The 23785-nt window shown below is 35.8% G+C and overlaps 1 protein-coding gene across 1 annotated transcript in view; it reads left to right on the forward strand.

The window, feature by feature from the left end:
- Positions 1–1099: 1099 nt before the first annotated feature.
- LOC140504941 (sodium-dependent phosphate transport protein 3-like) overlaps positions 1100–23785 on the forward strand; it is a 38566-nt gene continuing 15880 nt past the window's right edge. Inside the window, exons 1-5 of the mRNA XM_072610421.1 lie at positions 1100–1190; positions 4979–5151; positions 9308–9541; positions 9634–9721; positions 9992–10078. Of these exons, the coding sequence (XP_072466522.1) occupies positions 1100–1190; positions 4979–5151; positions 9308–9541; positions 9634–9721; positions 9992–10078 (673 nt within the window). The remainder of the gene's footprint in view (positions 1191–4978; positions 5152–9307; positions 9542–9633; positions 9722–9991; positions 10079–23785) is intronic.

Consider the following 23785-nt stretch of genomic DNA (forward strand, 5'->3'; position numbering starts at 1 on the left):
TTAGTTTGCTCTTATAGAGAAACATACTTCAGCAAAAACTTTGCTAATGTCTTTCTAATTTAACCATGTTTATTGAGAAAAAGAGTTTTACTGAACACAGGACAACAGGAGTATAACCAAGGCAACAAGATTCACAGATTTTCGTTTACAGTCTTATGATTATTGAAAGGAAAGTGCCCCAGAATAAATAAACGGTACCTGGAAGAAATTCAAACATATAAGTAGCACATTGATTCCCAAAGAGGGCAATGCTACACCCTGAAGGGTGTGAAATGATAGGGGGGGGAGGGTAGTACCCTTGGTTGCAATTGAGGGGCTTTGAATAAAAATAATGGGGCAGTGGAAACATAAGGAAAAGAGGAGAAGATAAGGACATTTTGAAAAAATGTTTGTACATATTTTACTAGTGTAACAGTGAAAAAATAGTGATTATATTATTTTCCAAATAAACAAACAAAATATAAGTTATAACCAATCAGTGACCAAGTAGACTGACAGATCTTAAGAAGCAAGAGTTGGCAGGCCAACATGTTGTGTATTGTTGTGAAGTCCAGTACACATCAGCAGGAAATGTGCATGTAATGACTTGTTTACAGCATGACACTACATATTATTATACTATATAATTTAAGCTACCTATATGCTACCTTCAGTTACATGACATAATATCATGTCATCAAAACTTCAATGCAAAAAAATAGACACAATTATCAATAAGTTATCAAATTTAAGATGCAACATATATATAAATATACATATACATACACATATATTGAAACTATGAAAATACAAAAATTAAAGGGTTAAAGAAAGTAGATTTCCAGGAGGGTTCTGAGTAATTTTTTTTTAAAGGGGCAGTAGGCTAAATAAGTTTAGGAACCTCTGAAGTAACAAAAAAAAACAAAAAACCAGCCACAGCATTGATCATGTTTCATATCATTACAAAAAAAGAATAATCTTTAAATGTTCTGCATGCTATTGATAAAGGGTTTTTAATAATAGAGACTTTGAAGTAGACAAAAATATTCTTTTTTGGGTTTATACTAAGGGTAGTTTTCTGTTTTAGGTGAATTCAAAGCTTTGGAAGAAGGTACACCTAATGGCTCCTGTGCCAGATGCCAATACACCAGAAAAAGGGAGTTCCACTCTGCAAAATGTACAACATAATGAACAGCTGCACCCAAATAAGGGTACATATATAGGAATGTTATATGAGTCAATTAACCAGACTTTATTAAATATCAGTATTTTCTAGGCCCTATTCTAAGGACTGGAGATATAAGGAAAGAAAAAAAAATACTAAGCGTCTATTTTCAAGGAGCTCACAATCTATTGGAGGAGACAACATATAAATAATCAGGTACAAACAAGATTTACACAGAATAAATTGGGAATAATCTCAGCGTGAAGGCACTAAGATTAACGAGTTTTGTGAAAGACTTCTTGCAGAAGATGGGACTTTAGCTGAAACTTGAAGGAAGATATAGAAGCTAGGAAATAGATATGAGGAGGGAGCATCATTTTCTCCCTTATGCATGACATGAAGAGATCATGTATGCTGCTCTATTAAATTTGAGAAATATGTACTGAGCTATATTACTGAGTCCATGGTGCTATGACAAAGATTAATGGAATTAACAGACATAAATATGACCCTTTCTTGGCCTTAAAGAAATTAAGATGTATCATTATTTAAACATGGAAGGAATCTCCAAGATTATTGAGTATGATATCCTTGGGTTACAGATGAAGAAACTGATGTCCATAGACATTATGGACTTTACCTTGCACCATGCAAATTAGGGTTGGCGGATGTGGATTTTAGCCAGTCATCTCAGACTCCAAATTCTGTGGTTATTTTCTACACACTGTAGCTGTTGTTCAGTGTTGTCCAACTCCTCCTGTCCCATGAACTTGTCCATGCGGTTTCCTTGACAAATAAGGGACTTGCCTAGGGTCATACAGGTAGTAAGTTTCTGTGGCCAAATTTGAAGTTAGATCTTCCAGATTCCCAGGCCCATACTCTATCCACTGGAACACTTAGCTAGCCCACTGTACTGTACAACTCTTTATAATCTAATAGTTGAAGACAGTTAAGATAGACAAACAAATAACTATAACATACATTATGATCAAAAGTGAAGATATAACAATGAAAACAAAGGCATCATAATTAATCCATAAAAGTGATTTTTTTAAAAAAGGAAATGCCATGTCCATTCCTTAAAAACCAAAATAGGAGTATGACCCTAAGACATAGTGACCATAGAAAAGATGCTACAACTTTCTCTCATGGAAAAAAATACTAAAATGAATAGAATACCTTCTTATCTTATCCTTAAGCAATTGTATGTGTAAATTTTTCTCTTTCTTGTCAGTGATGTGTGAAAGTTTAAGAACACAAATATCAAAAAGGGAAAGGTTATAATCAACTCTTACTTCAGCAATAGTAGGTAAAAAAGATGTGATAGAGAAAAAGAAGATGCATATGAGATATTTCTCAGGGTATTGTATAGTAAAGGAAACCATGTCATATGTTTTTTGTGTCTTTTTGAGAACAGGGCTTCACATATACTTTGTAATCAATGGGTTTGATGAATAAATGAAAAAATGAATGAATAAATGAATAACTTCACCTATGATGTTCAGTTCAGTGCAGCTTAATATATCAAATTGAAATGAATGATGACTTGATAATTTAAACAGTGATTTATGTAGGTCATTACTAAACAAAATGATAAATGGATTACAATTAAAAAAGAAAACTTTTATTTGCTGAAGGCTACTCACTCAATTTACAGAAAGAGTACATGAGGGGGCACTGTACATCTCAGATATCCTATGACATGTTTGAAGATGGGGCCGAAGGCAAAATACAAATGAATTAAAGAAATTATTATTCATCTGTTATGTTCATGGAATTGTACTGTGTGATAAGATTTAAAAAGATAACAATTAAGACAGTGTCCCCTAAGTTAAGTAGATAAGACTTGCATCTGACTAATAGTAAAATTACTTTTTTAAATTGAAAGTACCCAAAAAGTTAAAAAAAAAAATCTAAAAGAAGTATTAAGAGACTTCTGAGAACGTTGAGAGCCCTCAAAGCTGGGGGGTAGAAATAGGAATGGAAATAAGAAAAGTAGAGAAATAAGTATCAGTTGTCTTTGATAGAATGGTCATTCTTATTCCTTTTCATTTCTACAGATAATGAAGTTGGGGGACTAATCTTTTAGTGAACTTGATTAGTTTTTGGAGAGCTTAATCTCTCTTAGTCAAACAAAACAAAACATCAGTTATTTTATTTCCTAAAGGCATTAGAGCTGTTCTTTTCAATGCTGTTGTTTTATAAAAAAAAATTATTAGGACATAGATTATGTGTTTTCTGTGATTAGTATCTTACTTGATAATGAGGTTGCTTGATGGATAGACTGCTGAGGCAGTAGTCAGGAAGACTCAAGTTAAATTTGGCCTCTAACAGCTACTAGTTGTGTTACCTTGGGTAAATTACTTAACCTTATCTGCTTAAGTTGAGTGCCCTTGCAAAAAAAAAAAATCCCAAAGGGGTCATGAAGAATCAGATAAAACTTAAATGACTGAATGAAAAAAAATTCTTTTTGGAAGTGAACTATTTAGATCCCTGAAATGCTGTCTTATGCAGAAAGTTACTAAAATTTATTTACTGTTGTTGCTGGCAAAATTATCATTAGGCAAACAGGCAGAAGTTAAGGGTCCTTCATTTTCACTATCTATTCTTCACCATATTTATATATGTCCAGTTGCTGAAGTTCCAAGTTATTACTATGAATGAGACTCCTTTGGAATCCTGCCATATAATCACATAAGGTTAAAAAAGAGAAAGGTCTGCAGAGTGGAGTATGGATGGAATTTTTCCAATGAAGAATCAGATTCAAATAATAGCTTTTTCTTTGTATACATATCATCACACATACATGAAAATATTCTTTTCAATACAATTCAAGCAGTATTTCTTGACAACCTACTATATTGCTAACACTGATCTTGGTGCTATCAATAATCCAAAAAAAGCATGAGGCATGAGTTATTTTTACTATAATTTATTCCTTCCTGATTATGCCTAAATTTCTTAAGAAGTACTTATTGTCCCCTAAAATGTATACAATTTGCTTTCTCACATATCCACCCAAGTGAAAATACTTGAAGATCACTATTGACCTCCTAATTTTCAAACACAGTGGCCAAGTTTTCTTTAAAATTACTAATCAGTAATTTTGAGTATCTCCTATCCTGGTTGCCCTTCACAGGATGGTTGACAATTTGTGAAAGTCTTTACTAAAATGTAATTCCAGGAACAAAGCTAAACAGAATTCGGTCATCTTTCTACCTTTCTAATTATTTCTTTCTTTCTTTGTTTCATTTGTTATATCTTTAGCTTGTAGGGAATGGATAATCAAGTGAAGATCTGTTTTGTTTTTGAGGATGGGAAAGTTTGAAAGAATGAGAGAAACAGTCAATATATAGGTACATTGAAGATGACTGAGAGGATGGGGAAGATAGAGGAAGGAAACTTATGGAAAAGATCAAATAGAATAGGATTACTTGTGCATGTAGAATAGAGAAGGGCCACTTCTTCATTTGAGACAAGGGTAAAGAAGGAGATAGTGACAGAAGTCATCTGAATGATATGGAAAGAGGATAGGGAAGAGGAAGAGAATGCTTTTATTTTTTTCCAATGAAATCTGAGGCAACATTCTCAGATTAATGGGGCAGGGGATGGAGATCCATGGGAGGAATGTAAATGTTTGCAATAAGTGCTTTAAGTTGGAAAGGGAATTGATTAGAGATGATATAAGAAGATTGTCCTGCCACAGTGAGTGTTCAACGGAAGTTATGTAATGTACATTTGTATTGGAATCATTCAGAATAGTTTCATGATTTGTATGATTATTGATCTCTGCCCAAATAACTACTGCATGATGATTATTATGTTGATTTTCATTTTCAGGATTCTGCTTATTTAGATGTATCCAGACAATTATCTTATTCTTCTGTTCTACCATATCTTCCTCTCAATCAATGAGTCTGGCCATTGCCATCATAGCCATGGTGAATAACACAAGTCAGCATAATCAATCCTCTGTTTCTCATGAGAGTCATCAAGGGGATACAGGAGTAAGTTGCTCGCAGATCCTTTTTATAACCCTTTCTCCCTACTCTTCCCTTCCTCCTTCCCTTCACTTTCCTCCCTCCCTCTTTTCCTTCCTTTCTTCCTTTTTCCTCCCTTGTCTATCCATTAATTCATTTTGAAAATGTTAAATACCTAGTTTGATATGCTGTACTAGATACTGAATTACTAAAATATTTTAAGAAAGACACCACATTTTATTTATATTTTAGTAACTCCTAAAATGTTTACATTGTAGTGTGTATGTGGATGAGATTAATTATATACGTATTTGAATACCTTTCAAAGTTATATAAAATAATTTTAATACAAAAAGCTATAAGAAAATAATGGACATCCAAACAGCAGTTTAAGTTCATCAAGAATTTTACATATATTATGGCATTTGAGCTCAGATAATGGAAAAATCAGTTTGGGGTACAGACATAAAGGAGAAATTAATGGACAGATGGCATTTGAACCTAGAAGGGCAGTTAAGATAGCAAGCTTAGATTGAAGGGAAGAGGCATTTCAAGATATAGTTAACTGTATAAAAAAGATGCAGAGCAGAAAATGATGGGTTGTGGGTTTAATAAATAGTCTGTTTGGGCTAGAATACTGTATACATGAGGAAGGGATTTAAGAGAGGTGAGAAGGAGCCATTCAGTGGAAGACTAAGAGGTTCGGACTTCATTTTGCAAGCAATGAAAATCATTAAATGTTTCTCGGAAAATGGAATGGCAGAACTCTGGGAAGGTCTGAAATGGACTTGTGGCATAGTACACAAAGGATAACTTAGGAGAAAAAGCATTGTAAAGACACCATGATATTAGCACTTAGTTTCAATTAAGTTAGTCTATAACTCAGATTATAGCATTTTTACTTGACTTTGACTGCTCCTAGGTATTGATAGAATTTAATGATGTTTCTCTTCTTGGGAATGGGTAATAAGTTTTCTAGGTGACATAGTGTATGGACGACTGGGATTTTAGCCAAAAAGATCTGAGTTTAAATCCAGTCTAAGATGTTTACTAGCTGTGTGAACCTGGGCAAGGAACTTAACTTTTATTTGCCTAAGTTTCCTCAAGTGTAAAATGGCAAGATAAGAGTATTTATCTCATAATGCTTGGTCTATTTTGTGAGAATCAAATGAGCTAATATTTATAAAGTGTCTGGCATAGAGTAGGTACTCTTTCCAAGTCTACTACAGTTACACTATCTCCCTTTCTCCCTTCATATATTATTTTGACCTTGCCTCTCCTATATTTCTCTTCTATTGAGGAAGGGAGGTTAAAACCAAATTTATTGACACATTCAATTCCCTGGATGAAAGAAATCTTGGGTCGGGAGAATTCTAGGTTTTATAGCTATGAAGGACCTCTTAGTGATTATCTAATTCCGGAGCGGGGAACCTGCAGCCTTAAAGTCACGTGTGGCCTTCAAGGTCCTTAAATGCAGCCTTTTGACTGAATTTAAATTTTACAAATCTTTCTATTTTTATTAATACATCTTATTTATTTTTATAATTTTATTTTTTTAAAAAAATGAACATATTTCAAATATCAAAGAACAAAATTAGTTTCAGTGAAATAATCTTCTCAAATTGATCTGCACAATTAGAATATTGGCAAGTCATAGGGGCTAAATTGACAACTGCGATGCTCATTATTTAGTTCTAACTTCCTCCCACCTGACTGGACCCACTACTGAATGAGACTGGTTGGTGAGAGTTTATAAAGGTCGAATATCACAGTCTGTTATCAGCTTTCGACAATGGTGCACTGTGTTTCTGTCTGAAGTGGAATTTGAATAGTTTCACAGCTTGACAGTACTTTTTTTAACTTCAGTCTGCTTAACTTCAACATGTCAAAGAAAACCAAAGGAATGCTAAAGGAAGAAAACAGATTTTTTAATGAGGATTTGGAACTACAATATTATTTTGTTTCTACCAAAGATAAGAAAATTTGCTTGCTTTGTGATACTTCAATACCAACATTAAAAAAATTCAATGCTCATGAGCCTTGTAAGACTCAGAAGGATCACAGATATTTTAAATCAGAGGAAGAGGAACAAAAGGTTGCATTGCAGAAATTAAAAGATGAAAAGCAAAAGCAGAGATGCTTCTTTCAAATAGCAATAAAACTTTGGAAATAATACCCCTGAAGCAACTTATAAAATAGCTTATATACTTGGGGAAAAAGAGAAGCCTTTCAATGATGTAGAAATTGTGAAAGAATGCGTTGTAGAAGTTATAGAATGCTTAGACACTGATAGCATTTCAAAGTACAAACAACTGCCTCTTTCAAGGAGAACCATAATTGATCAACAGCATGAAGTAGCCTTCAACTTAATAGAACAGCTTCATGCAATGCTTCAAATGGAAAATGTATATTATTCAATTGTTTTCCATGAATCAGCTGATACTACCAACTTGTCATAGGTTTGAAACTTTATTCAGACCAATGCAGATTTTCTTTGTTATGAAAAGTTACTCAGTTTAGACAATCTTGTGAACAGAACATAGGGAATAGGAATCTTCAACATTAACATTGATAAATGTGGTGAAGTTGGACTGAATTTGGTAAATTTGGTGAGTGTACATATGTCCATACATATGGTACACCTTCCATGACAGGAAAACATGAAGGGCTTATTGCACTGATAAAAAATGTATTAACAGATCCATATGCTCTCATTTCTTTACATTGTGTCTTGCATCAGCAAAATCTGTGTGATAAAGTTAAAATTTTAAGTGACACTTTGCAACAAGTTTTAAGTCTTGTTAACTCTATTTGTGCCAATGCAACATGGTATCATTAGTTTTGTAACATGCTAAAGCTGAAAAATGAGGTATTCAATGTGGATTTGTCATATCATTGTGAAGTGTGTTAGCTATCACAGGGCAGATATTAGTCACAATCTTATCTCTACAAAAACAGAGAGTTAAATCTTATGAAGGACATAATCAGCAACGTGAATTATTGATAAAAGATTTCTGTAGGAATGCTGCATTTCTGTATGATATCATGTCAAATTAAAATTACTTGAATATTTATGAAAAATCAACAACAACAACAACAACAACAACAACAAACAGTTTGAGAAAAACTATCTTTTTTCAGAACATATCTTCAAAAGGAAATTTTGGATGAACATTTTTCCCAGTTAGCAAAGGACGTTGATGAGTAAGATGATATATGCGAATCATTTGAAGAATACACAGTTGTTATAAAGCTATTAATTGGTGAATTCAACGAAAAGTTCACTGACTTTGAGAATCATGACATCACAATCAAATTAGCATTTCAGCCTCACCCATTTGATATCATCAAGGCACTGAAAGAACTGCAAATTGAACTGATTCTCAATAAATGGCATTTAAAAGTCATTGTTTGATGCTAAGAAAGATCCCACTGAAATACAGAAAAATGCAGTAGAATAACCATGGCTTTGGCAACATGCTTTAAAAAATGCTTTCTTGTTTTTCAACCCCTTATTATTACATTCTCTTAAATAACCCAAATCAAGACAACCTTAAGGTGACAAATGACTGATACTCATCTAGAGGATCAACTGAGACTGTGGACTTCCATGCTGTAACAAAATATTCAAACGTTTTCCAACAAAAAAGCAGACTCAACAAAGTCATTAAAAAGTTAATTAACTTTAAAATTAACAAACAGTTTTCATTTTTTAAATTATTAAGTACATGGTAGATTTTTACAAAATAATGAATATTTAAAAGTATATCCAATTGAAGTTTCTTGAATGCAATCTGTTTTGATTACAGCTAGATATTAATATGGCCTTCCAACATGAAAAGGTTCCCCATCCCTGATCTAGTACGATTTGTTCATTGTGCAGGTGAGGTAACTAAAGCCTAGACAATTGGAGTGAAGTACCCATGGTCAGGTATTGTAAAATAAAAGAATCTCAGAAAAAGAAGGTATGTCAAAATTGATGCAGTCAAATCTGTAGTAAGCAGTAAATAGCAGAGAAGAGATTTGAACCCTAGGCCTCAGATTTCAAATACAATATTCTTTGTCCTATACTACATAGGTCTTTCAGATCTCTAATATTATTCTATTTTTCCCTCTGCAGGCCTAGCTGAACTATTGAATCTCTCGCAAAAGAACCATAAGAAATTAAATTTCTATCTTTCAGGTTCCTGTGTATGATTGGAATCCAGAAGTTCAGGGGAACATTCTCAGTTCTTTGTCCTATGGCTCTCTATTTACTTTAATCCCAAGTGGATATTTAGCTGGAGTGTTTGGAACAAGAAAAGTCTTAGGGCTTGGATTGGTAATGACCTCCCTTATGACCATTTTAATACCATTAGCAGCATCTCAGGGAATAATTTGGATCATTCTGACTCGAGTGACACACGGCATCTTTCAGGTAATATTTTCCATATAATCTTGAGAAGGATGTAGAATAATTTAAATCCATTCAGGGATCAAGCGTTTTATAATTTATTATTTTCATTTCAGGGTCTAATAAATGTATCTTTTACTAATTTTTGGATAAATTGGGCTCATCCTAAAGAATGTAGTCGAACACTTGGAATTTGTTCTTCTGGTAAGGATTCCCAATTACAGGGATAGCACTGCAATCTCATCTTCTCTAAGACTGCCCTTTTATATTTAGGTCAGTAGAAGACAAAGGACACAAGTTTGGGCTAAAAATGAAACTGGAATACAGTAGCCTGTATATTTTTAAATTTGTTTTTTCTCAATAAACCTCAATGTGCTATTAAAATGCTAGTTATTCATAAATGGGTTGGTCTATGGGAAGTTCCATTATCTTTAATGTATAGTGCCATCACTCTATTCTGCATCATTCAATCAGGTTTTCTGGTTGCCAATGCCTTTACTTTCTTTGTGGGTGGACTCATCTCTGACTCCCTAACCTGGCCATATATCTTCTATATCTTTGGTAAGTAATTGTCTCACATATCCATGTTTTCTTTTCCCCAAAAGACACTTTTAAATATCTGACAATGTCTAGAATTATGCCACACGAGAGTGTGATAGGTCATTTACCCTGGAAAGGACCTTAGAGATCTTATTTAGCTCCCTTATTTTATAAATGAAGAAAGAGTGCATGTGAGGTAACATGACTGTCCTAATATCAAGCATCCAGTTTGTGTCAGAATGAGGAGTAGAATGCAGGTTTTTTAAGCTCTTTATACCATACCACGGAAATGTCTTATACAACATATTTTAAAATAGTGTATACCTTTGTCTTTTTCACACTTGCCTATAAAGTTGGATTTATATCAGTGTTGGTAGCTATGTACCTACCTCAAGCTTCTCCAGCCATGAGAGAAGCCTCAGAGATAAGCAATCATGTTCATGCCATCTCACTACAAGTATCTGGGAATATCAGGCCAGTGTCTTTGTGCCAGACCATTTGTAAATGGCACATATAGAAAAGGTACTTCCCCAGAGGAGCTGTGGATCCTAAAGGGGAGCAAGAAAACCTCAGGTTGTCATCAGAGATGGACTGAAAACCTGCCTATATGCCAGGGTGTATCACTCTGATGAATGTAATGAAAAGTAATCAGTCCCAAATGACAGTTAGTCTCTAGAAAATCATTGTTAAGATTGCCAAATAGTTTTCCCTGATGTTGGCATCAGAAACTGAAGTTCAAGGGTCGTGCCAATAAAGCAACTTGTTTTTTCTTAAATAAAGAAAAAGTTGTGGGTCAAAATACTGATGGTTTTCTTTTCCAAATGCAGTATAAGTATCGTTTCATTCTTGATATTTGTACCTCCAGATCTATCTCAAAATATATAGAGAACAAATATTTAATAAATGTTTATTGATTGAACAATAAGGTGAGAGGTTAGTAAAATAAGGTAAATAAAGTTGGGTGTTTTTGTGAAGATGCTAAGTTTAAGTTACAAACAACAAACCAATTAAGAAAGTGCTGAAAATTTGGGGATGAAAGGGACAACTGGAATATTAAAGACACATGTGAACACAATTACAAACCACTTTTCACAAAATGAGGATAGATTTTTAAAAATTGTAGGAATATTAATTGGTGATGGGTAGACCAATTCAATGTAATAAAAATGATAATTTTATGGAAAATAATTCAGTTCCATAGCAATCAGACTCCCAAAAATTTATTTTATAGAGCGAAAACATAACAAAATTTATCTGCAAAACCTAAAGTCAGGAATATAAAGGTAGTCAATAAAAATAAGGTGAAGGAAGTTGACCTAGTAGTACCAGATCTCCAAATCAATTACAAAATGGTAATTATGAAAACAATCTGGTACTGCCTATGTAAAAGAGTGTTGATTTACTGCAATAAATTCAATACAGAATATACAGTAGTAAATGGTCATGGTAATTGAAATGTTTGACAGACCCAAAGATTCAAGATTTTGAGACAAAAACCCAGTATTTGAAAAATATGTAGGAAAAAATAGATATCAGTTTGGCAGAAAATAGGTAAAGATCAACATCTTATTCTATATTTCAAGATAAGGTCAAAATGGCTGTAAGATAGCCATTTTAAGACAGAAAATTAATATCATAAGCAAATTAGGGGAGTATGTAAAATTTTGTCTTTCAAATCTATGAATAAAGGAAGAATTTATGATCAAACAAGACATCAAGTGGATCACAGGAAAAAAAATGAGTATTTTCATTACATTCAATTAAACAGTTCTTACACAAGCAAAATCCATGCAGCCAAGATGAGAAGGCAAGCAGGAAATCAGGACAGTTTTCATAGTGCATCTTTCATACAATGTCGTAAGAATTGAGAGAGTTTGAAAGAATATGAGTCATTCCTTGATTGAGAAATTGCGAAATGTATGCAGAGAAATTTGAGAAGAAATCAAAGCTATCTATGGCCATATGAAAAAATGCTCTCAATTCCTAGAGATTTCAGAAATGCAAATGAAAACAATTCTGAGATACTACCTTAAATCTATCACATTGGCTAATATGACAGAAAAGGAAAATGACAAATGATGAAAACTATGTAGAAAAATTGGGACACTTTTTATTGTCTCTGTTGGTGAAGTTATGAATGATCTAATAGTTCTGGAGAACAATTTAGGACTATGCCCAAAAGACTATAAAAATGTTCATACCCTTTGATCCAGCAACAGCAGTACAAGGTTTGTATTTTAAAGACATCAGAGAAAAAGAAAAATGACCCTTGTGTATAAAAAAATTTATAGCAACTCTTCTAGTGTTGGCAAAGATTTAGAAATTGAAAGGATGCCCACCAATTGAAGAATGGCAGAACAAGCTGCGTTCACACATCATAGATTGTGATGGAATACTACTGTACTATAATTAATGATGAACAGGATACAATGAGAAAAAGAACGTTTATATAAACTATTGCAACATGAAGTGAACAGAAGAACATTTCACACAGTGATAGCAATATGATCAACACTGAATGACTTAGCTATTCTCAACAATACTATGATCATAGACATTTCTGAAAGACATATGATGAAATTTATTATCCACTTCCAGAGAAATAACTAGTGGAGTTATTTTATCACTTTCTTTTTCTTTTTTTTTTTTTTGCAACATGGTTATTATAGAAATGTATTTTGCATGATTTCACATGTATAATTTATATTATGTTTATTGCCTTCTCAATGGGGAAGAGTAATGTGGGTAAGAAGGATTGATTGGGAACTGACAATTAAAAGAAAGAATGTTAAAAACAAATAAATGACAAAAAAATTGAAAAGAATGTTAAAGACAAATATATTGCCACAGCAATTGGTGAGAAGCAGAGAGGGGAGAAAGGAAATTTTAGAAGCAAAAGTGCAAAGGAGAAAGACAGCAGAGGAAAAGCAGGGTCTTGTTAGAACTCTCTACCCAAACCCAGTCAAATACCCATTAAAATTACTCTGAACAAATTTTGGAGTTGCAGAACCCAGAGAATGATAGAGTGAAGCAAATCTCCAGCCAAAGAAGGCTTTGAAGGAAAACAGGAAACGTCTACTGAGCCTGGCTGTTGCAGCACTGTCATAGATGGGACCTGAGCAAACCTGAAGGGAACTGAATGACTGTCACCTGTGGCAGTTTCCAGAATTCATGATCCCAAAAGAAAAAATTGGAGTGTCAATGGAAAAAAATCAATCAGACCTCTGTGAGAGAGAAGTTTGTTCAAGCTCCAAATCCCAAGGCGGTGGAAGGGGTGGAGGGAGCCTGTGCCAACTTCAGCAGCAGCAGGGGCAGCAGTCTGCTATTTCTAGAGCTCTAGGTCCACAGATTTGTGGGGGGATCAAGCAGTTGGCAGAATACCCCCCACCCTCACAGGAAGCAGAGAACTACCTTGACAAAGAGCTCAAAAATCAAGTAAAGGGCTGGGGAAATGAGCAAAAATGGGGACAAATAATTACTTTGATGATAAAGAAGACCAAAATATACAAACAGAAGACAACAAAATCAAAGGTCCTAAATCCAAAGCCTCCAAGAAAAATATGAGTTGGTCTCAGGCCATGGAAGAGTTCAAAAAGGATTTTGAAAATCAAGTCAGAGAAGTAGAGGAAAAATTGGAAAGGGAAATGAGAATAATGCAAAAAAAAAATCATGAAAAAGAAGTCAACAGCTTACCAAAGGAAAACCTCCAAAATGCTAAAGAAATAACACCTTAGCACAAATGACAAAAGAGATCCAAAAAGCCAATGAGCAGAAGAATGCTTTATAAAGCAGAATTGGCCAGATGGAAAAGGAGGTCCAAAACCTGATTGAAGAAAGTAATTTCTTACTGTTTAGAATGGAGCATATGGAAGCTAATGACTTTATAAAAATCAAGAAATCATAAAACAAAACCAAAAGAATGAAAAAATAACAGTTTCCAGTTTTCATTGGAAAAACAACTGATCTTGAAAATAGATCTAGTAGAGAAAATTTAAAAATTATTGAACTACCTGAAAACCATGATGAAGAAAAGAATCTAGGCATCACCTTTCAAGAAATGATCGAGGAAAACTGTCTTGATATTCTAGAACCAGAAGGTAAAACAGATATTGAAAGAATCTATCAATTGTCTCCTGAGAGTGATCCCAAAAGGAAAAGTTCTAGGAATATTATAGCCAAATTCCAGATCCCCCAGGTCAAGGAGAAAATATTGCAAACAGCCAGCAAGAAACAGGATTAGAATTAAAACCAAGAATGACTTACCCAGCAAAGCTGAATACCATAATTCAGGGAAAAAATGGTCATTCAATGAAACAGAGGACTTTCAAATATTCTTGATAAAAAAGACCAGAGCTGAATAGAAAATTTACTTTCAAATACAAGAATTATGAGAAGCATGAAAAGGTAAACAGAAAGAGAAATCATACTTATTAAAGTTGAACTGTTACATTCTTATGTGGAAAGATAATTTTGTAAGTCTTGAGACTTTTCTCAGTACTAGGGTAGTTGGAGGGATTATACATAGAGACAGAGGGCACAGGGTGAGTTGAACATGAAGAGATGATAGCTAAAATAAAATTAAAGGTGAGGGAAGAATATATTGGGAGGAGAAGGGGAGAATAGAATGGGGTAAATTATCTCTCACATAAAAGAGGCAAGAAAATGCTTTTTCAATGGAGGGCAAGATGTGGAAGGTGAGAGAGAAAAGTGAACTTTACTCTCAATTGATTTGTCTTAAGGAAGGAATAACATGCATACTCAATTGGGTATGAAAATCTATCTTACACTGCGGGAAAGTAGGGGGGAAGGGGGGAAGTGGGGGTGGGGATGATAGAATGGATGGCAAATGGGAAGAGGGGGTAATTAGAAGTAAACACTTTTGAGGAGGGACAGGGTCAAATGAGAGAATAGGATAAATAAGGGCAGTATAGGATGGAGTTAATTATAGTCAGTCTTTCACAACATGACTCTTATGGAAGTGTTTCGCATGACTATATGTGCTGTAACATATCAAATTGCTTGCCTTCTCAATTTGGGTTGGTGGGGAGGGAGGAAGGGAGAGAAGTTGGATCACAAAGTTTTAAAAATGATTGTTACAATTATTTTTACATGCAACTGGGCAATAAGACATACAGGCAATGGGGAATAGAAATTAATCTTGCCATCCAAGAAACCAGAGGAGAAGGGGGTAAGAGAAGGGAGAGGTATTATAGAAGTGAGGGCAGATTGAAAAATGGGTAATCAGAATGTATGCTGTCTTGGGGTGCGTGGAAGGGAGAGAAGGGGAGAAAATTTGAAACTCAAAACCTTTTGGATATTAATGTTGAAAACTAAAAAGTAATTAATTTTTAGAAGTGCAAAGGAGACAAGGTGGCTTTTTAAAAATAACAATGGATATAGAGCTTTATCTCGAGTTCATATCTCTGCTCCCCTACTTACTATCTTTTTTAACTTGGGAAAGTAGCTTAATTTCTTTGGACCTCCATTTCTTTCTCTATAAAACTCTCTGAATCTGTGATCTTATGAGAAAAATGAGGACCTTGTGATTTTCTGTAGAATATGCATTGCTTCTCTCTTCCAAAGTCATATTATTTCTTTAATTACAGGCTCTTCTCCTTCCTAAAATGAAGTTAAAAGTAAACAAGAAATGCCTCTCCACTCTCCAGTTTATTGGAGAAAATTCAGTATTAAGACAAAGAACACTACAAACATATATGTTTTCAAGGTAAAAAGGATATTCAAAGGACATTTAAGGCAGTGATAGTAGAGTGATTCATCACTTCCTTCTCCAGTTCATTTTAAAGATGAGGAAACTGAAGCAAATAGGGTAAAGTGACCTGCCTAAGCTCACAAAACTAGCAAATGTCTAGGGCCAGATTTGAACTCAGAAAGATGCATTTTCAGACATCAGGCCCAGCACTGTCTCCATTGTCCCACTTTGCTCCCCTATGTTGGCCATTACTTAGTTTCTTTCAGATTGTTTTCCAGTTTTCTCATCACTTTTTATCAAATAGTTCAAATAGTTTAGCTGGTGTCTTTCACTTTATTTTTTTTTATTAACTTTTAACATTTATTTTCACAAAATTTTGGGTTACAAATTTTCTCCCCTTTTTATCCCCTCCCCCCCCCCCAAACCCAAGCATTCTAATTGCCCCTGTGACCAATCTGCTCTCTCTTCTATCCTCCCTCTCTGCCCTTGTCTCCATCTTCTCTTTTGTCCTGTAGGGCCAGATAGCTTTCTTTACCCCTTAACCTGTATTTCTCATTTCCTAGTGGTAAGAACATTACAGTTGATCCTAACACTTTGAGTTCCAACTTCTTTAGCTCCCTCCCTCTCCACCCCTTCCCTTTGGAAGACAAGCAATTCAATATAGGCCAAATATGTGTAGTTTTGCAAATGACTTCCATAATAGTTGTGTTGTATAGGACTAACTATATTTCCCTCCATCCTTTCCTGTCCCCCATTACTTCTATTCTCTTATGATCCTTTCCCTCCCCATGAGTGTCGACCTCGGATTGCATTCTCCTCCCCATGCCCTCCCCTCTGTCCTCCCCCCGACCCTGCTTGTGCCCTTGTCCTCCACTCTCCTGTATTGTGAGATAGGTTTTCCTATCAAAATGAGTGTGCATTTTATTCTTTCCTTTAGTGGAATGTGATGAGAGTAGACCTCATGTTTTTCTCTCCCCTCCCCTCTTTATCCCTCCACTAATAAGTATTTTGTTTGCCTCTTTTATGAGAGATAATTTGCCCCATTCAATTTCTCCCTTTCTCCTCCCAATATTTCTCTCTCACTGCTTGATTTCATTTTTTTTTAAGATATGATCCCATCCTCTTCAATTCACTCTGTGCACTCTGTCTCTATGTATGTGTGCGTGTGTGCATGTGTGTGTGTGTACTCCCACCCAGTACCCAGATACTGAAATGTTTCAAGAGTTACAAATATTGTCTTTCCATGTAGGAATGTAAACAGTTCAACTTTAGTAAGTCCCTTATGACTTCTCTTTGCTGTTCACCTTTTCATGGTTGTCTTCATTCTTGTGTTTGAAAGTCAAATTTTCTTTTCAGCTCTGGTCTTTTCATCAAGAAAATTTGAAAATCCTCTATTTCATTGAAAGACCATTTTTTCTCCTGAAGTATTATACTCAGTTTTGCTGGGTAGGTGATTCTTGGTTTTAGTCCTAGTTCCTTTGACTTCTGGAATATCCTATTCCATTCCCTTCGATCCCTTAATGTAGAGGGTGCTAGATCTTGTGTTATCCTGATTGTATTTCCACAATACTTGAATTGTTTCTTTCTAGCTGCTTGCAATATTTTCTCTTTCACCTGGGAATTCTGGAATTTGGACACAATGTTCCTAGGAGTTTCTCTTTTTGGATCTCTTTCATGCGGTGTTCTGTGGATTCCTTGAATATTTATTTTGCCCTCTGTTTCTAGAATCTCAGGGCAGTTTTCCTTGATAATTTCATGGAAGATGATGTCTAGGCTCTTCTTTTGATTATGGTTTTCAGGTAGTCCCAGAATTTTTACATTGTCTCTCCTGAATCTATTTTCCAGGTCAGTTGTTTTTCCAATAAGATATTTCACATTATCTTCCATTTTTCCAATCTTCTCGCTATGTTCTGTGATATCTGTCTTTCTCACAAAGTCCTTAGCGTCCATCTGTGTCATTCTAGTTTTGAAAGAACTATTTTCTTCAGTGAGCTTTTGAATCTCCTTTTCCATTTGGCTAATTCTGCTTTTGAAAGCATTCTTCTCCTCATTGGCTTTTTGAACCTCTTTTGCCAATTGAGTTAGGCTAGTTTTCAAGGTGTTAATTTCTTCAACATTTTTTTGGTTCTCCTTTAGCAGGGAGCTGATCTGCTTTTCATGCTTCTCTTTCATCCCTCTCATTTCTCTTCCCAGTTTTTCCTCCACCTCTCTAACTTGATTTTCAAAATTCTTTTTGAGCTCTTCCATGGCCTGAGCCCATTGGGTGGGCTGGGACACAGAAGCCTTGATTTCTGTGTCTTTGCCTAATGGTAAGCATTGTTCTTCCTCATCAGAAAGGAAGGGAGGAAATGTCTGTTCTCCAAGAAAGTAGCCTTCAATAGTTTTATTTCTTTTCCCTTTTCTGGGCATTTTCCCAGCCAGTAACTTGACTTCTGAATATTCTCCTCACACCCACCTCTCCTCCTGGTCCTCCCAGCCAGCTTGGGGACTGAGATTCAAATGCTGCTTCCTGCCTTAGGGCTTTTGGTGGGGGCAGGGCTGCTATTCAGTGTGAGAATTAAGTTCAGGTGGTCAGGTCAGGGCAGGGCCGCCTCTCAGGCCCAGTTCCCTCAGGGGGTTTATGTACAGACCTTCCACAATGGATCCAGGCTCCCACCCGCTTGGGGAGCCCCTGTCTGCAGCCGCCTCTCAGCTTCTATCTCTCGAGGGGGCCCGAGCCATGGGGGCACCCCACTCCCCTCTCGACCCGCCAAAGAGACTCTCTCACCGACCCCCGTCACCTGTGGGTGGAGGGGCTTGTGCCGCCGCTGGAGATCCTGTCCCTGAAGCTTGCTTGGATCTGTACCTCTTGGGGCCGTGGCCGCCGCAGGTCTGGGCTGGGCTCCGCGTCTGCAGCGTGACGGACCTTTTGCAAGAGGTTTGCAGGTCCCTCTGTGGGTGGAGGGACCCACGTGGCCGCTGGAGATCCCGTCCCCGTAGCCCGCTCGGATCTTTTCCTCACGGTGTCACAGACGCTGCAGGGCTGCCCTCTGCTCACAGTCCCAGCGCCCAGTCCGCAGCGCGAAGGACCCCCGGCGAGAGGTTTGCAGGTCTCTCCGGAACAGAAATCTCCCTCGCTCCAATATTCCGTGGCCTCTGGGTGCAGAATTCACCGTGAGTTGGTCACCTCTAGCCGTTCTGTGGGTGTGGGTTCGGAGCTATGTGTATGTGCGTCTTTCTACTCCGCCATCTTGGCTCCGCCCTCGTGTCTTTCACTTTAAACATAAGGCTACTTTGTTCATTTGTTTCAATGTTTCATAGTTCAATTCCTTCACTAATAGACTTTTCTATTTTTTTTCTAGTTATCATATTGTTTTGATAATCACTACTTTGTGTTAGATTCTGAGATCTATTACTGCTAGGCTTCATAACTTTCCACATTTTTATTTTTGTGTGATTACCCTTGAGAATCCTGAAAATGAACTATTACTAATTTTTTTCTAATTTTTAAACCAATCTTTTGGTAGTTTGTTATAGCACTGAATAAAAGTATTATTTTAGACAGTGTCCTTTTTATTATATTACCTTAGAGCATCCATGACAATTAATGTTACTGCACTTAGCTAGGTGCATATTTTTGTAAAGGATGTTTTATAGTTGTATTTATAATATTTTTGGTGTGTATTGATTGGTAGACTTCTGAGTATTTTATATAGCCAGAATTTTTATCAGTTTTAAATAGCTTTGGTTTTAATGGACAGGTTTGCTTTACCCTTGCAATTATTGGAATAATATCTAATTTATTTTCATTGCATGTAATTCTGTCTTTTGGTATTAGATGCTGGCTATTATAATATGGAAAGGTATTCTCATTGCCATTTTTTAGTGTTTTCTAAAGAGAAGTAGGTTAATCTCTTGCATCTTGTCAAGAACATATTCAGCATTTACTGTGCTATCATCTTAGATATGCCTCTGGTTGATTATGTTTATAGATTTTCTAACATTAAAATAACCTTGAATTCTTGATGTAAATAGACCTTGATATGACCTATAATGTTTTTATATTTTGCTGTAATCTCTTGGCTAATGTGTGCACAAGTACACATACACACACACACACACACACACACACACACATAAAACAATCACCATCATCATCATCATCATCAACACCCATTAGAGATAATGGCCTACTGTTTTCTTTGTCTGTTTTGGTTCACTCTCTAATTCTTTCCTCTTTTATTAAATGTAATTTTATGGTATTTCAATTAATAACATTTTAGTACTTTTACTCTTCTTCATATATAATTTTCAGATTTTTTAAGGTCTATCATATCACAATTTTCTAAAATTCTCTTCAAATGCACAAGTTTTTATTAATTTGTTCTGGTTATATTTCTTTATTCTGAAAGTGGAACTTGGAAATCATCCATTTTTATAGTCTTGTCATTTCTCCCTGTAGCTTATTAATCTTTTCTTTACATTTTTAAAAACAGTGCCATTTAACACGTTTTTTTATTTTAAATTTATCTATTTATTTTTAGTTTTCAACATTCATTTCCATAAGACAGTGAGTTCCAAATTTTCTCCCCATCCCCCCCAAGATGTCATGCTTTCTGATTACCCTTTACTCCTATCTGCCCTCTCTTCTATCACACTCCTCCCTTCCCTTATCCTTATCTCCTCTATTTTCTTGTAGGGCAAGATAGATTTCTATACCCCATTACCTGTATTTCTTATTTTCCAGTTGCACATCACAACAATTTTTAACATTTGTTTTTAAAACTTTGAGCTCCCTTCCTTCCTCCCCACCCATCCCTGTTTAGAAGGCAAAGCAATTCAATATAGATTATACATGTGTAGCTATTCAAAAGACTTCCGTAAAAGTCATGTTGTGAAAGACTATATTTCCCTCCATCCTATCCTGCCCCACCATTTATTCTATTATCTCTTTTGACCCTATGCTTCCTCAAAAGTGTTTCCTTCTAATTACCCCCTCCTCCCAATAGTACCCCCACTTTTATTCCCCCCACATCCTGCTTATCCCCTTCTCTCCTACTTTCCGGTAGTGTAAGATAGATTTTCATAGGAAATGGAGTGTGCATATTATTCCCTCCTTAAGCTAAAAGTGATGAGTAAGGTTCACTTTTTCCCCCTCTCATCCCCCTCCTTTCCCCTCCATTGAAAAATCTTTGTTTGCCTCTTTTATGTGAGAGATAATTTGTCCCATTCTATTTCTCCTTTTCTCCTCCCAATATATTCCTTTCTCACCCTTTAAAATTATTTTTAGATATCTCTTCCTATTCAACTCACCCTGAGCCCTCTATCTATATCCCTTCAACTACCCAAATACTGAAAAAAAATCTCAAGAGTTACAAATATTATATTTCCATATAGGAATGTAAACAGTTCAACTTTAGGAAGTCCCTTATGATTTTTCTTTCCTATTTATTTTTTCATGCTTCTTTTGATTCTTGTGTTTGAAAGTCAAATTTTTTACTTAGCTCTGATGTTTCCATCAAGAATGCTTGAAATGCATCTATTTTTGCTTGAAATGCTTCAAAGTCATCTATTTCTTTGAATGAACATTTTGCCCCTGACATATTATGCTCAGTTTTGCTGGGGAGGTGATTCTTCCTGTTAATCCTAGCTCCTCTGACTTCTGGAATATGGTATTCCAAGCTCCTTGATCCCTTAATGTAGAAGCTGCTAGATCTTGTGGTATCATGATTGTATTTCCACAATACTTGAACTGTTTCTTTCTGGGTGCTTGGAATATTTTCTTCTTGACCTGGAAACTCTGGAATTTGACAACAATATTCCTAGTAGCTTTTCTTTTCAGATCTCTTTCAGGAGGTGATCAGTGGATTCTTTCAATATTTATTTTACCCTCTGGTTCTAGAATATCAAGGCAGTTTTCCTTGATAATTTCATGAAAAGATAATGTTTAGGCTCTTTTTTTTAATCATAGCTTTCAGTTGGTTCCATAATTTTTAAATTGGTCTCCTGGATCTATTTTCCAGGTCAGTTGTTTTTCCATAGATATTTCATATTGTCTGCTATTTTTTCATTCCTTTGGTTTTGTTTTTTTAATTTCTTGATTTTTTATAAAGTTATTGACTTCCATCTGCTCCATTCTAATATTTGAGGAATTATTTTCTTGAGTGAGCTTTTGGTTCTCCTTTCCCATCTGGCCAATTTAGCTTTTTAGGGCATTCTTCTCCTCATTGAATTTTTGGATCTCTTTTGCCATTTGGGTTACTCAATTTTTTAAAATGTTATTTTCTTAAGCATTTTTTGGGCCTCCTTTAGCAAGCCATTGACTCATTTTTCATGATTTTCTTGCATCACTCTTATTTCTCTTCCCAATTTTTGCTCTACTTCTCTTACTTGACTTTCACTTTTGAGCTCTTCCATGACCTTAGACCAATTCATATTTTTCTTGGGGGCTTTGAATGGAGGAGCTTCAACCTTGTTTTCTTCTGTTTGCATGCTTTGGTCTTCCTTGTCACCAAAGTTAGATTCTATAGTCTATTTCTTTTTTCTGGTTTCTACTCATTTTTTCAGCCATTTACTTGACTTTTGAACTCTTTGTCAAGGTAGCTGTCTGCTTCCAGTGGGGGTGGGGGAGGGTACACTGTCAACCTCTTGATCCCCCCACAATGTTTGGGCCCAGAGATCCAGAAACGTTGGCTACAGCTGCCCCTGTTGTTGCTGTGGCTGCTGTGGGTTCCTCCACCCCTCCCCACTATGGCACCCTAGGGCTGGGGCCAGACCACTCCAGTCTTCCACACTGGTCCCACTGCCCTTCCAATTTATTCTCAGTGTTTGGGGGTCATGAAGTTTGGAAACCACCACAGGTGTGAGAGATTCAGTCTCCCCAAGGCCTGCTCACATTCTGTCTGTGCTGGCAGGGCCCATACTGGACTATGCCCTGTCCCTTGTGTGGCAAAATAGACAGATCACATTGTTGAAATTGGCTTTCTAATTCATTTGTAATCTTCTTCTACTTTATGGTTAAGTTTATCTTTTTCCCATTCTGAGTTGTCAATTGATTTATATTTTCCTTCTTCCCAAACTTTTAGACATTTTCTTCTCTTTACTTCCTGCACTCTTTTTACCTAAAGAAGAAGATGTTGAGAAAAATGTATTCTCAGAACTATAATTCCAGTTTTAATGTAATCTACGTCTTCTTCTTCTGATTCTTTGCCCCTTTTCCCTTTCTCTTACTCAGGCCATAGTCACAAGGTCTACACTTTTTTCTTTCCTTTTAAATTTCTGTCTGTGATCTACTCTTAAAGTCTGTTTTGCTTACATGCAAAATCTCTTGCAATCTATCCTCTTTTCTTCCATTTTCCTTCTCTCCATTCCTTTACCTTTTAAAGTTGATTGTGGTTCTTTACTCAAATCTTTCTGTGCATTTTACCATCCTTTGACCAGTCAAGATTATAGTAAAGTAAAAGTGTTTTCCAGTCTCCTAGCATTTCCTTGTTGTTTGCATAGTCTTCTAAGAAGGACTCCAATTATGTGATATAAGGTGACCTACCTATTCTCTTGGGACAGTTAGGTAGCCCATGGGCACAGATCTATGCCTAAATGGAAGGAAACTCCTCTTCCTGAGCTCAAATGTGGTTACAGAAACTTAGTAGCTATGCAACCCTGTGCAAACCACATAATCTTATTTGCTTCAATTCCTCATCTGTAAATGAGCTGGAGAGTGAAATGGCAAACTATTCCAGGATCTTCCCAAGAAAGCCCCAAATGGGGTCATGAATAGTCAGACATGACTGAGAAAACTGAACAAAATTTCTTCTACCCCCCTTCTCTAGTGTATTCCTTTCTCCTTCCTCTTCCTTTATGAGATCATCAAAATATTATAAAACCATCCCAGGAGGGAATTGTGGGTAGATGGTGGAATAAGGCAGAAAGTTGCCTGAATCTCCTATGCCATCCCCTCCCTACATAATTTAAAATACTATTTCAAAGTGAATTTTAGTGTCAGAAATAATTAAAAGCTGAAGTAAAGCAGTAATCCACCT

The sequence above is a fragment of the Notamacropus eugenii genome, chromosome 5 (genome assembly GCF_028372415.1).
Source record: "Notamacropus eugenii isolate mMacEug1 chromosome 5, mMacEug1.pri_v2, whole genome shotgun sequence".
NCBI lineage: Eukaryota > Metazoa > Chordata > Mammalia > Diprotodontia > Macropodidae > Notamacropus > Notamacropus eugenii.